Source organism: Poecilia reticulata, chromosome 15 (genome assembly GCF_904066995.2).
Source record: "Poecilia reticulata chromosome 15, P_reticulata-male-v2, whole genome shotgun sequence".
Classification (NCBI taxonomy): Eukaryota; Metazoa; Chordata; class Actinopteri; order Cyprinodontiformes; family Poeciliidae; genus Poecilia; species Poecilia reticulata.
In genome coordinates this window covers 8,030,229-8,045,101 of record NC_088844.1, presented here as the reverse complement: position 1 = coordinate 8,045,101, position 14,873 = coordinate 8,030,229, and the positions used below count along the sequence as shown (strand labels likewise).

Genomic DNA, 14,873 nt, shown 5'->3' with positions numbered 1-14,873 from the left:
ACAATTGTTTAAGTGCTCGTTTTCAGTGTGTGTCTGCTTGTAAATGTGTGTGGATGTGGGCTACCTTGGGGGCTAATGGGTTCCCGTTGCCTAGTAACACTGTTGTGGGTGCATACAGCATTTATGAAAGCGTGTGTGTGCGCGCGCGCTCAGTGTTAGACTATATGAGATTATCATAATCATCTCACAGTTACATCGGGTGTCCCTCAGAGCTGCTCATTAGCATGGCGGTGTGAGGAGCCTCTGATGATGCAAACCGTTCCCATTTCTTCTCGCGCTAAATGAAATCACAGCTTTAAACGCATCATTCTGGCATGTTTTAAAACAGATTAAGCTTTAAAGACACTTTATAATGCAAAATATCTTAACATGCGTGTCTTTTTATGTTTCTACATTTGACAGCTTATACATGTCGAAGCCATAAATCCATCGTGTGTGGCTGAAGTGTGAATTCTTACGCTGAGGTGAAAATCACATCCGTCTTTCTCCTCAGGTTTATGTAGGAGGTTTGCGATCAACGGCGGGGTCCATTTTGCGTCTCGAATCATTGAGCCTCTCGTTTCCTCGGTAAAAACCAAGGAAACGAGGCGACAGAAGACCACGAATGCATACTACTGTATTAGTCACTTTCTTCTTAACCCCCTCCTGCTTTGTGGTTTTTTTTTTTTTTTTTTTTTTTTCTGTAGCAGGTGTTGCAACAAAAAAAAATCACAGAACATCTCCTACCTTTCTTGGCTCTCACATTTAGTTGTCACCTTTTCATCAGACTTTTCTGCAGGAACACAGCTGTCTGTAAAATTCAGACTGCACTTTTTTTTGTTGTTGTCGTTACTAGAAGTTTGAAGCTTTGACTTTTTTTGTAGGATTTTCTCTGCATTTAGCAGGAGCACCGCCTCACTTCTAACCCTGACAATAGAAAGACTTTGAGCTTACGTTGATCACACAGTAGGAAGAACTTGCATAAATGCATCATGTGGTTGTAGTCGAATCAGACATGCTCATGTTTTCCTCTCTTAGCCATCAGCTATGACGCAATTCTGCTGTATTTGCCACTTTCTTTTTCCTGTCATAGTATATTGTTGAATTGGTAACTGTAAAGTATGAACTAATACTGTACATGTAAGCCATTTTAACACTGCTTTTCTCCTCAATGGATTTTGCTTATGCAAGACCTAAATATTTAAAATGCAAATACAAAACGGTTTATTGAGGCCCAGTGATGCAACACAAATTAATTATGTAAAAAAGTACAAATAAAAGCGTGTAATGGCAATCATCCGCTGACTGAGTTTTAGTTTTGTAGTTCTTTTTGCACACTTGTATTCAGGTACTTAAGCTCATGACAGTGTTGTGGTCTAATTAGCTTCCTGTTGAAGATGTTGGTGACCAGATTGTAAATTATTCTCAGTGCCATTTATTCTTTTCTTTTTAGACAGAGAGATTTCATAGCAAAATAAATACAGAGCTGCATTTTCTTTTGAAGAATGCAGCTTGGGTAGACAAAATACCAAAAAGTGCTATTTAACATGCTATTGGCTGCTGAATCCAGTGACGCCATTTATTTTTCTTGTCGATGATTGGCTGTACCCAAAAGAGCAGAGATGAGGAAGGCAATAGATGTTATCTTTTATGGCAGTGCTATGACGATTTCCTCTGGGCATATTAAAGCCTTTTAAGCTCTTTGGTGTTTATTAAAATAAGCAGTTTTAAGAGTCCTTAAAGTGTGTCTCATGTATTAGCAGATTTTGGCTATTTGCAGGCATTTGTGGTTTCTAATCATGATTGATCAGGTTTCAGGTCAGTTTGATTATGAAAAAGCTAAAGAGAGAGCTTAGCTCAAGTTTTCTGGGTGTTTTTAGTAAAGAGTTTTTGTTCTCAGTAGGTGTTGAAGACGCTAACGGCACCGCATAGGGAGAAAAACTTGAAACCCTGGTTTTGTAGTACCTGAATGAAATGGCATGTCTGTCAATAATCCTAATAAATCACCTGCATTATTCATGACTTTGACACCAAATCATAAACCCCGGATTTCTCTATTATCATGACTTTATTTCCTTCCAATCGCTGTTGCTGTTCTCAGTCTAAAGAAGCTCAGAGCCTTTGAGCTGCTCCACCTGCAGTTTGCATGACTCCAGATCTTCTAATTGGTTCTTTAGTGCCTCATGCCTCTACGTCAGTTTTTGCATGATGATAGTTACACAGTAAATATTTAAGTTCACTGGTAAAGCCAGCCTTTTAAAAAACAGAAAAAAATGGCCCCATTTGCCAAGTTTTTGATGTTTTAATATTGTGCTAAGCTAACTCAGTTTAGCACAAAGCATCTTGATATTGTCCTACATTCATGGCCCCACCAGATCATGATCAGATTTTTCTCTTATCTTTGGACTTCCTCTATCACATTCATGTAAACAAAAATCAATAACATGACAGGTGAAATCTGTAGTTATAGAATATATATCAAGCACAGACAGACATAAGGCTGAAATGGGTAATCGTGATTATTCAATTATTGAAATGATTGTCAACTAATTTAGTGGTTAAGTGGTTAAATACAAATAATCTGAAGAACGTGATTTTTTTTTATATGACTGATTAATCTAGAATAATAGATTACTAAAATAATCGTCAGTCAGATTTTACCTCCACATTTTTGTAGTGGTCATTCGAGGGATCTTTTCAGTCCTATTGATAACAAAATAAGAAGGCGGCGCCCCTTCCTGAAAACTTAGTGGCGTCGTAAACGCAGCATATCCAGTGCCGTAATGATGAGTTCCTCTTGGCTGAGCTGGCTGCCATGGGGTTCTCTGATGCTGGCAGACATGAGACTTGTTGGATTGAGACTGAGAAGGCGACTCGGGCTGTGAGAAGGCAGTCGTCTTTGCTGCCATGAATAATACATGTACCTACACTCTTGGCAGCTTCTGACATCAATAAGGGATCTGGCCGCTGTGCTCAGATGTTCTCCGCTCAATAGCTGTATCAAAATTTTCATCAAACATGTTGTAGCTCTTTTTTTTTTCTTTTCTCGTCTTTCTCATAGTGTGCTTCAGTACATCTGTGAGCCGATGGTGTTGCACTAAAAGAAACCGGTTAGATTTAAAAAACCTACTTTGTGGGCATATTTGTTTAACATATTTATTTATTGTGCCAACTACCCTAAAGGTTTTAGCTATTGTTGATTCATTCATTTTAAAACCAAAATACTTGTAGTCTTTAGTAAGATGTAGCCAAATCGCTGAAGTTATTTTAAGGGAGGAGAAACAGTTTTTATCTTTTCAGAAACATTTTTTTAATTCCTGCATTGTTCTCACATTATGGTTAGATTTACCACAAAGGATACGGAATGCTAGTATACAACATAGAAAAGATAATTTCCATTAACATTCAAATAAAAAGAAAAAGTTCTGGAAAAACTCACATTCTCAGAATAACTCTTGTCAACCGAATTCTGCTTTATGTTAAGCCAGCCATACTTTTGGAAAGCTTGGGTTTAATTCTTATTAATTGAAGATTAATAATAATTAATAAGATTAATAGCAAAAATGATAAAATAGCCATGCTGTGTTCAGGGCTGGAAACAATCGGATTAATCGTGATTAATTGACATCAGCTAACTTGGTAATCAAATGATTGACAAGACCACAGAGACTAACAAAGTAAATTTGCAGAAAAAAACAGTCGGAGCAGTAATTGAGCAAAAACATGAAAAGTAAATACATATTTAAGAGAATAAAAGCAATCTTTGTCATCTTTGTCCAATCCAGAACTCAAGTGGCATAATTTTAACTTTCCCTGGTATAAATTCTGTAAATAACCTGTGTTAAGCACCTTTTGCTATCCAATTCTTAATCAGTTAATCCCAAAAAATAATCAGCAGATCATTACTGCTATCATTACTACATTGTATTAAGTCAAGCAGAAAGGACCGGTCAAAATTACATTTTAGGCAATAACCGGTTTATGTTCTTATTTTCAAAAAGGAACTGAATTTTGTTTTGTGTTCATGTATTTCTAAATGATTAAATGAATAATTTGAAGAGTGTGCCAATTTCATTTCTCTGATGAATTGTCAGAATAATAGCAAAATCTGTTACTCAGATAATCGATAGCTGCAGCTCTAGTCACATTATCTACGCTACATATATAAAGTGAGTTTGATTTAAGATTTACTCCCCAGACTCATGGCATGCATTTGGTAAGAAGTGCATTTTCAGCTTAAATGTCCATGACTTGAAAAGCTTATGACTCTCACACCTCGGGTCGGAAAAGGACACGTTAGGCTGTGCCGCGGGCTCTCCTAAACATGACTTTGATTTACAATACTAAATCTGTATCTGTAACATTGATACTTCTTGTACGGGCTCAGCTGCTGTGAGCTTAGCTAGTGTCATCTGCTGTGAACAGGAAACGGGAGGCTGCTGATAAGAAAGTGTTTTGTGTCAAAGAAGAGCCGCTTGCTCAGCTCCGATAACCGGGCCTAATGGACAGAGCCAGGCCCGGGGGGAAAGTAGCCCGTTTAAAAGCATGTGCTTGTTTGTGGATTTATTCCCTCTAATGAATTGAAATAATTTGGTGACCTCTGCCTATTAATAGTTATGTTTTATACGTGCAAATTTAATGCAAATTAGATACAGAGCGACGCATAGTAATTGCTACCAAATGCTCAAAGGAAATATTTGAAACGAGGTAAAATAGCTGTTGTATAACCAACCGAATTCATCAGTTTTTTTTTTCAGCTGAAATTTTCCATAGTTTGATTGGAAATGTTGAGAATGTGTTTTCTTTGAGCTCCTGTTCTTAATAGATCTTGTTTTTGTTGAAATAATAACCCTCTCCCTTCAATAGTTCTTATTTTAGGTCTGTTCCTTTAAGAATGTATGTTGTTGGACCAGTGACCCCATCCTATCTCTTCTCTTGGAGTGAACTCAACGCTCCTCAATAATATTTATCATACTCTTGAGCCATTTAATAAAATGTATTGCCAAATAATCTAACACTTTATTATTATTCGGGGGGGAAAGGAAATGTGAGGTCATTCCAGGCCACTGAACAGTGTGATAGGTTTACTTCTCTCGGCCGTAAACATAAAAGAATATTGTCCTAAAAGCATTTTATTGGGCATGGTGACAACTTGCGTGCTCCAGGTTCAGAAGTTTTCTTCGGATCATGCTTTGAACTATTGCCTTACATGACTGCTGGACAAGTACAGGATTAAAAATAAAGATTTTCAAATAAAGATTGCTGCAGAATTGAACACTAAAAAATATTGAATTGCAACCTAATAAAAATAAAGACAGACATCGGTGGCCTCATTTTAACTTTTATTCGGTTTAGAATGAATGGCCATGACCACCGTGTTTTTGTGCGACTGTTACTTGTGTGTTAAAATAAACACATAAAAAAACAAAGCTTATCCTGGTGAGGTGACGAGCAAAGCCTGGTGGCCCGCCAGACTTGTAATACACTGGGGAAAACCCTAATACATATGGCCAGTTGGTTAAACGTCCGCTGCCCTTAATGCCCTAGCCTGATTGATTTTAGTGAATCATGGTAAGTAGGACTTGAATGGGGAGATGGGTTGGTATCCTAAAGGAATGCACTTGTAAATGGAGGACTTGAAAAAGTTCATCTAATTGTTTATTTACTTTAGATGTTGAAAAGTTGATGTAGTAAAGTCATCAACTGATTCAAACTAAATTAAGTGTCCCATCGGTATGAAAACGGCCTCAGCTGTCAACCAAAAGCTTCATAGCCAGGCTAAACAGATCCCAGTATCTTCTCAGAATAACTATAATTCTGGGGGGGGGGGGGGGGGGGGGGGTTTCTTGCTTAGATTTTTCTTTCTGCAATGTATTCTCTCATGTTAGATGGACGATATGCTAAAGCTGATTTGTATTGTTGGATTCCCACTAAAACTCTTGACTGTTGCAAATCGTCACAACCCCTAAAGAAAAGCCTTTTTTTCTTCTTCTTTTGGCAACATTCATACAACAGTGCTCTGCCAACATCGTGTACCTGAAGGAAAATTGAGGAAAACGGTTCACATCGGACAAAAAACTAGACCCAAAAAAATTCATACACCTGGTGGCGGTTTTAAAAAATTCCCCTCCTCCCCTGAGTCTGAGTTTATTGCAATTTCAGCCATCCTAAGTTTCTCTCTCTCAATCTGTCTTTCTCACCCTCTCTCATTCCTCCTCTCCTTCCTCCAACACATGCAGATTAGTCATCGAGCTGATGTAGCTGGACACCACGCACACCCGCCGTCCTGCTTCCCTTGCCTTGCATCATGTCAGAAAACAGCAGAGTCATGCAATTACAGCCTCTACCGTTTGGTTCAAATCACATCTAAACGGCTCAGGGCAAAATATCAGCTTTGAACAATTCTCATTGTTGTCATAAAATAGACGTCACTAAATGGATGAAATTAGCTTGGAAAAGCCTCCATCATGACTTCTTAGAACTTTTGGCTTCATTGGACACACATATCTTTTTGAAGATCTATGCCTTTAGGAACCCAGCGTAGAGCACATAAAGTAATAGTTTGCGGTTGGCTAGTGTGATCATGTGCCTGTGTGAATGAGCTTATATAGTAATTACCAACAGACTGCGTTATTGCTCCTGGATTACTCCTAGCTTATTGCTCAGCATAGCGGCCTGAGAGGTGAGGCGTTTCCCTCATGGCTGGAGAAAAAAACACCCAAACGACATCTAATAAAAATGAACCACCGGTCAACAACAAAGGCTGTAAGTTTGCAGAATTCAGGTACAATCTCATAATCTTTCTTCTTGATTCTATTTTTTTTTATTATTTTTTTTATGTTCTCTTGATTTAGGTTGAAAGCAGGACTTCTCATTTTGGGTTTCTTTTATGTTTGAAGTCTAGCAAGTCAATGGTTTTCAATAGTTGCTAGGAGCATAACGAGCTGCTCTGGTGTGTGCGGTTCTGTGGCTTGAGGCTGTCTGTCGGGTCGTCATTGACCTGTTTGTAAAACTTGTAAGATTCATGACATGCAGGTTTCGTCAAGGGTGTTATTTGCATAAAAATCTAGTTTTGTTTCTGCTTGACATGCTTTCAGATCGGTGCTTATAGGCCAGTTTTTTGTTCCTTGTGTTCAGGCTGTCAACACGATGTCATTCCAACACTTTCACACATTGCGGCGCATAACCGCTGTGATGATCTAGAACTTTAGTCAGATGCCCACAAGGACAATGTCTCATCCAGATCCTTGTCTGTCTCTCTTCTTTTTCTCCTTGTTCAGTCGATGCTGATGAGATTAAGAGGCTAGGGAAGAGGTTTAAGAAACTCGACCTAGATAACTCGGGCTCACTCAGCGTGGAGGAATTCATGTCTCTGCCGGAGCTGCAACAGAACCCACTGGTGCAGAGGGTTATCGACATATTCGACACGGACGGGAACGGAGAGGTGGACTTTAAAGGTAAGCCACAGACCCGGCCGGAGGGTTTGAAACCCAGTTCTCGGCTCCAATGTTATTGGTCTGTTCTTCATAAATTAAGACACTAACGAGAAGATTTTGAGTTTTATGCACATCTCAAGAGTCTCAGGTGTTCATATAATCGCTAAATGAAGGCTGAAAGTAGAATCAGTCTGTAAAAACTCCTCAAGTTGAAAGGACAAAACGGTTATTTTCAAACCTTGGGTGTATTTTTTAAAGTTTTAAACTCGACTATATTTCTTAACTGTATTTTTTTGTTTCTGGTTTTTTTTTTTTTTTTTAGATTTAGTGCAAATTTGTCATGCATATCATCTATCTACAGGAAAAAAAACTATTAGTATTCTCTCTGTCTATATACGGAAGAATTACTTTCAGTACAAAAATAAGCTACAGAATAAAAATAAAGAGAAATAAAGAGTAGTAGGTCATTAGTAGCTTGAAGTTTTTTGTTTATGGAAAGTATTTTCTTTTGATGTGCTTGATTTGTACTTTAAAGCAATAATTCCCAAATTCAAAGTAAGAGAAGTCAAACAAAATGTAACTTAATGTCTGTTTTTGGGTTGAAATTAATATTTTTGGTTTCTCCTCCAAAAAAAAACAAACAAAAATCTGATCATTCTCTTCAATCAGACAAATTTACTTGGTCTTTATATTCATTTAGAACATTTTTGATTAACATTATACAAAAATTCAGTATTATGAATCATTTCAAAATTGTCACTCCGCCCTGCTAGACCTCCACAATCCACAAATTGCCAAATTTAAACAGTCTGTCAATGTATGACTAAGACAGGGTTTCATCCCTGCTTCATCCCTTAGTACAGCACAAATCATGGCTGTAGCATCTAATGGATGTTAAAATTTACAATAATCAGTTTTTGAAGCTGCAGAATATCTTGGTTTAACTGGAAACATGTGAGCTAAATTAATAAGTCATATCAAAACACAGCGAAGGGAATTTTATTCCGTCAGTAAATGATTCCCATTAAGTTTCTCTGTTAAACTTTTGACATTTGGTCCCATAATTGAAACTTGGGTGAAAAAGTTACTGTCCTTTAATTTAGTCTTTAAAATTTGAAAATCAAAAACTTGAGCAGTTTGTAAAAGAAAAGTAAAGCTGCCTTCCTGTGTTTGGGCCATATTTGTGTGAAACTATTCCCAGATGTGGGTCTGCATGGAGCTTTGAATTTTGTAGAGAAATGGTAAAAGATGTCTATGATGTCCTAGTGGAGCCTGAATTTACATACTTTTCTTTTTTAATCTTCTCAGAGTTTATTGAAGGAGTCTCACAGTTCAGCGTCAAGGGAGACAAAGAACAGAAACTCCGATGTAAGTAAATCTGGCCAGTTCATCTTATCACAAAGCCATGTTTGTTTTATTCCTCAAAAGGAGAGTTTTTATCTGTTTAGCTTAGCCTTTCTAATCGGGATGTTTTACTTCACCATCAAAGACTTATTTCTAAACAATAAGTAAAACGTTGCACACGAATAACTTGCGCTTTCTCTTTTTCTTTTCACGCACATTCCAAACCGCAGTCGCTTTCAGGATTTACGACATGGATAAGGACGGCTACATCTCCAACGGCGAGCTCTTCCAGGTGCTGAAGATGATGGTGGGCAACAACTTGAAGGACACGCAGCTGCAGCAGATTGTGGACAAGACCATTATAAACGCAGACAAGGACGGAGACGGCAGGATATCCTTCGAAGAGTTCTGTGCAGTAAGTCGAAGCTCTCCTGAGGGGTTTTCAGAGGGGAGCGTTGACGTTTCTGCTGATCCTGCCGACTGGTGGAGGCGGCAAAAGGTCAAAGGGCAAGAAAATCTCTGGAAAGACCGCTGTTTTTTTTTTATTATTGTTGTTGTTTTGCTGGAGCTCAACAGCTCCGGGTTTCAGTGTCAGCACTGCTTATGTGGGAGGAGCTGTGTGTAATGCTGCTGTGGTGAGACTGCAGAGATGCTGTTTAAAACCACCGGCTTCTCCTGTCATACTGATTTATAATCCAGCCTTGTTGTGGAAATTAAAAGTCTACTATCCAATTTCAGATCAAAGGGGCAAAGACAGCTGTTTGAACACAGTGGGTGTTCTCGTTTTTTTTTTTGAAAAGCCACATCCTCCGGCTCGTCTCTCGACGGCCCCCAGAGGGAACCGGTTTTGCTCTGAGCCAGGTTCTGAAATGAAAGGCTCCGTATCTGGCTCTGACAGACAGGGTCCGTATTTGACAGCTAGATCCCCAGAGCCTTGAACTAAAACGGCTCGCCGTCCCTTTCAGTGTGTATTTTCGGAATGGTGCAGGAGAAGAACTGCAGCTCAAACATTTCATGCTTCAAAGAGTTTATCACCGTTTTGGTCTGAGCCGTTCTGTTAGAGAATCTGTTTAAAAAATATAGATAAAGATTAAGTTTGAAGGGTGTTGGTAGTAAAACACGGTTTGGAGTATTTACAACCCGGATGTAGCAGTGGTGGGCTTGTGTTACTTTGTATTTAGGTGCCCTTTTATATTTGGGTTTTTCTTACCCTCACTTATCAGTTTTTGGGTTATTAATACATACACACATAAAAGTAGAATTTATTTTCTTCATTGTGGCCGTGTATACCCTTTAACATTTGGTTCGTAAACTATGCTAAAGCTTTATAACCTGTTTTCAGTTTAGCTCGCTAACAAACCAACACAATAAATGTTCAGACTAGAATAATCCAGTCCAGATTTTTTAATTTAATCCAAATCTGTCCAGCTACATCACTGTTGAATTGTAAGCTCTCTTAAGCACTGTTGACTCATGATTTTCTAGTCAAATATTCATAATGCCATTAAAAATTAGTTGATTTGGTTTTTTTAGTCGATAACTTGAGGTGACCATTCAACAAATACATCTACGTCTTTTTTCCCACATGTGATTTTACTCACATTTGAGTTTCTGCAACACTTTTTAATTTAACCTGGTAGAGTTGTGATTTAAATTTTGATTTGTTCAAAGTTTTTAGTCTAATCTAATTTTTGTGAGTAGATTTGTACCTTTCTGGTGTATTACATACGTAGCAGTATACTTTGAAGAGATGTTATTGGCACAAGGATCCTACGAACACCCAAAACGTTCATCGTCCATTTGGAGCTGTTTGGTGTAAAGAATCAGCTGTTAACCTTGAAATAAGAATGTTACGGTTTGCTAAAACCACTTCCTACTTTTTATCTATTCAATAAACAATAGAGCAACAATTATCCCTACTCAAGAGAGTATAGCTGTTAAAATGTTAGCTGAAGTTTTGCTTCCTGCTCGGGGGAAAAAGCGGTTGATCATCAGTTGATATTTCACCATTTTTAAAGCGGGTGAACCACGAGTAAACTTGAGGATAGCGTCATCCTTGTAAGCAGTCTTCAACATTTGAACGGTTTCCGATGCTTTTTTTCCGAGCAGGAAGCGAAGCTTCAGCTGCTGGACAAAACGGCTCTTCCAAGAAAATTTACTGCGGGTAGACAAAACCTTCCACATTAACGCCGCTTGGCACACTGATTGAGAAGGCGTAGTTGAACAAATAACTAGCGGCAGAATTGTGTGCTACAAAATCTGCGCATGCAGCAGCGTCATTCTGGAAACTTTTGGGTACCCCCTCGAATTATTATTTTTTTTAATTATTTTTAATTTTTTACATGGACTTGAGCAAACAAGTCCATTTACAATTAGATTTGTAAAGCAATTACAAATCTAATTGCTTTCTCCAAAGCAATTAGATTTGTAGTAGTAAATTTTCTTAGTGCACCGACATTATTGCTTGTTGCTTCTTAATTTAACCCTGAAAGTACAGCAAGCAGATATCTTATTTAGCTGATCTATTTAGCCAGCTGCTTGTCGGACATGGCACTTTCTAAACTGTCTTAAAAAAGTTGACTTAAACTTAATAATTCTTGTTTTAGGCCTTGAAGTCCTGCATAGATCCAGGTCATCCTTACGAAATCTTAATTTGTGTCGTCTTTCGTTAGCACTTTAATTTATTCACTCCTTCTTGTGTCAATTACTTTTAGCTCTTTGTTAAAGTTTGTTTAGAAATTTTAATTCAAAACAGTCTTACACATCAGTCTGCTCTTTTGTCACAAACAGGTTTGTGTGGCAGAGTTTTGACAGGGATTTCAGTAGTTTTGAAAGTGCAAATTTATCGTCAGATGGCTGGACTGTTTCTGTGGAGATGTAGGTCTTAAATTTCAATCATAATGGTTTTAAAAAGTCTGAAATCTGAGTTGGTGAAACCTGCAGAAACCCTGATTTTACTTTCACACTCTTCTCCGGCATCTCATTAAAAGAAACTTTAAATAGTAGACAACATTTTTGTGGCTTTGACCTAAAAACTTATTAAAACCTTCATACAGTGGTGCCCAAGTCACGCCTGCATGTTTTACAAATATGAGCACATTTCTCAGTTTGGTCGGTGCCGTCTTCAAACTGTTTGGATTTTATGACTTATTCATGAGTAAAAACTCCCAGCATAGAGATGTCTGTGTTCAGATGTTTGTCGTCTCACCTCGGTTTCGTCTCTTCCTCCTTTCCTTCACCCCCAGGTGGTCGGTGGCCTCGATATACACAAAAAGATGGTGGTGGACGTGTGAGCGCCCTCCACTTGCTGAATCCCCCTCCTCGCCCTCAACACTCGCTTTTCTCCACCATCTCCGAAGATCTGCTCAAAGACGTCTGGCAAAACGCTCTCTGTGTAACTCAATGGAAGTATTCTCTCTCTTTATGTCAATCTCTCTGTGAAGCCGCTTTTTCTTTTCTCTCTATTTTCTTTTTTTTTTTGTTTTTTTTGCTTTCGAAAAACCACGGGCCTCGTGAAGCCAACTTTGAAGTGTTATTGAACTGTAAATCCGCAATAACCCGGTCGTAGCACTTTAAGAGACTGAAGGACATCCATTTGGTCATTTGCAAAGAGCATCTCTGGAAGGAAAAAAAGGAGGGAAAGGGGGATAGAGGAGGGGCGCAGTGAAGAGGCTGGTTGGCTTGTTCATATTTCATCCTTTTTTTTTCTCTCTTTTTTTGGTAATTGTTATTTTGATATTTATTTTTGTTGTCTTTTATAAAGAAAAAAAAATACAACTATATATCTGCATTTATTTTTCTTTTCTTTTTTTTCTTCTTTTGAGAGGACGTGTGTAGTGTATTTACACTTGCAGCAGTACAGCTAGAAAGTAGGGTATGAAGTGCCAACCAGAACATATCCAGAACCAGTTCGTTATTAACTATCATCACTGCATTCATTCACACAGAGGGGAAAACCGGAGGGCGACGCTTCCAACTGCACGACTGCGAGGCATCGTAAATACAAAACAAAATTTTGTGACTTTTTTTTTTTTTTTTTTTTTTTTTTGCTCCCGCGCTCAGTTTGAACCGACCAGTAAAAGCTTCCAATCTTAGCAACGCTTCTCATCGTCTTGTTTTTTTAATAAGATTGCTAGTTTTATTTATACGTAAGATTGTGTTTATATTGTCGGACATCATCCCTGTTTCCTATCATGAGATTCTAGCTAGGTTCAATTAATGCCAAGAAAATGTCTTTCCAGATAAAGAAAAAGGAAAAAAAAAAAACTCAAACCAGTCATGGCTGCAAACTGATAACATGGTTTACTTGTGAAGAAAGCTTTGTGCATCCATAATGACAATCTCCAATGCAAAGAATAGTTAAGCACTCGCTATTGAACCGTAGTGGAAATCATGCTTTTTCCGTTACGCTAGCAGACCATGCTGGATGACATTTTGGCAAAGAACCGAGAGAGAACAGTTATGAGATTTTTAGGCTGTTTGTGCGAGGATAAAGCAACTTAAGAGACTTACCTGCAGGCAGCAGTTGTCGTTTGTTGTCGTTGTTTTTTTGTTTTTTTTTTTAAGGAAAAAAAAAGATGTGTATATTAGGTAAACGATGTGTGCTCATCTTATCGAACCGCAGCAGGAGGAGAAAGAGGGGGAGGAAGGCTTTGCCTCTGAAATGTCTCAGTGCAGCACAGGACGGGTCAGTTTCCTTCAACGCAAAAACACTTAATCTTAACACGTTAGCATGATCAGTGTGCAATGGCGCTAGACTAGTTTTTAGGGTTTTCTGTTTTTATCTGGAGCGTGTACATTTCAAAAGTTGGCTTCCACTCCCACTTTTTTTATTATTACTATTATTTTCTCACACAGTCATGTTGTTTTTCTCTCCCCCAATCCTTCTTTTTCCAAACCTGCTGATTCAAGCAGGGAGGGGAAAAAAAACAAAGACAAAAAAACAAAAAAAACAAACTTAAATTCAACCAAATTTTTATTTTTTCCAAGGGGAAAAATGCTTCCTACTATTAACAGAATTGGGATAGATGTCCGTTTTGCTTTGGAGGCCAACTGCTAGTTTTAACAGGACTTCTCAGTCAGATCTGGAGTGCTCTATTGTTCCCCATCCCTGAGCTCTGCACGGCTTTGGGCCTCCCTGTGCTTGCATGACATGGAAGTATATTTTTTTTTGTTGTGCATGTAGATCAATTTTTGAAATAAAACTCTTGTTTACACATGGATGGTGATGTTAATATATTTAAGAATTTTACGGTATACAATATGGATGTTGCCAAACTTTGGTAAATGTACACATATTATGAGCGGTAATCCAAATGAACTGAACTACATGTAACTTTTTTGTATTTTACCCGGGTCAGCGAGATGCTTCGATTCCAGTAAAAGTTGCATATCTGATCCTGTCTCAAACTGCCACACACTGTACTCAGCTTAAAGGGGAAATTTGATTTAATTTTTTTTTTCTTTCTTTTGTATATAAAGTATTTGTTAAATGCAGTTCTGGCTCTCTGTTCTCTGTATAGTTCAGACCGCGCTTTAGTTTGTAAGTGCTACTTTTTTCTCTGAGGGAATTGGGTTCTTTTTAGTTTGCGTGGGAATATCTGAAAAGATTTAAGTTTGAGAACCTTTTTTTTTTTTCCTTTTTCTGCATGCTGCATATTATGCTGTGGGACTGTTGGAAACTTGATACTGTATGAAAATGAAATAAAATTTAAATAAACTTTGAAATGTTGAAAGTAACATTTTTCCCTCCCCTCATTCTGACTTCTGAAGATGTGAAAGATTGAATTGAAATATTCTTGTTTTTGTTTTTTTTGTTTGCTGGCCGTAAGTCGTTTCTGGGGAGACTTGGACTCTACCAAGGCTGCCCTTTCCCCAGATTTTCCCCTGTTTCAGGACAGGATCTCTGCTCTTTGCAGATGATGTCCTATTGGCTTCATCAGGTCATGATCTCCAGGGCGGATTGAGGATCAGTACCTCCAAATCTGAGGCTACAGTCTTGAGCTGGCGAACGGTAAAGCGCCTTCTTCAGATCAGGTACACAGGGCAGGGGGGAGGGAACAAATCAACTGTTTGGTGCGGCATCCACATTGATGCTAGAGCTGTACTACGTTC

General features: G+C 38.2%; 1 protein-coding gene across 1 annotated transcript in view; it reads left to right on the top strand.

Moving 5' to 3' along the window:
- The window catches only part of ppp3r1a (protein phosphatase 3, regulatory subunit B, alpha a), a 34,675-nt gene extending 20,177 nt beyond the window's left edge, over positions 1-14,498 (top strand). Inside the window, exons 3-6 of the mRNA XM_008428856.3 lie at positions 7,260-7,436; positions 8,724-8,783; positions 8,990-9,174; positions 12,005-14,498. Of these exons, the coding sequence (XP_008427078.1) occupies positions 7,260-7,436; positions 8,724-8,783; positions 8,990-9,174; positions 12,005-12,052 (470 nt within the window). The 3' untranslated portion in view covers positions 12,053-14,498. The remainder of the gene's footprint in view (positions 1-7,259; positions 7,437-8,723; positions 8,784-8,989; positions 9,175-12,004) is intronic.
- The last annotated feature ends 375 nt before the right edge of the window (positions 14,499-14,873 follow it).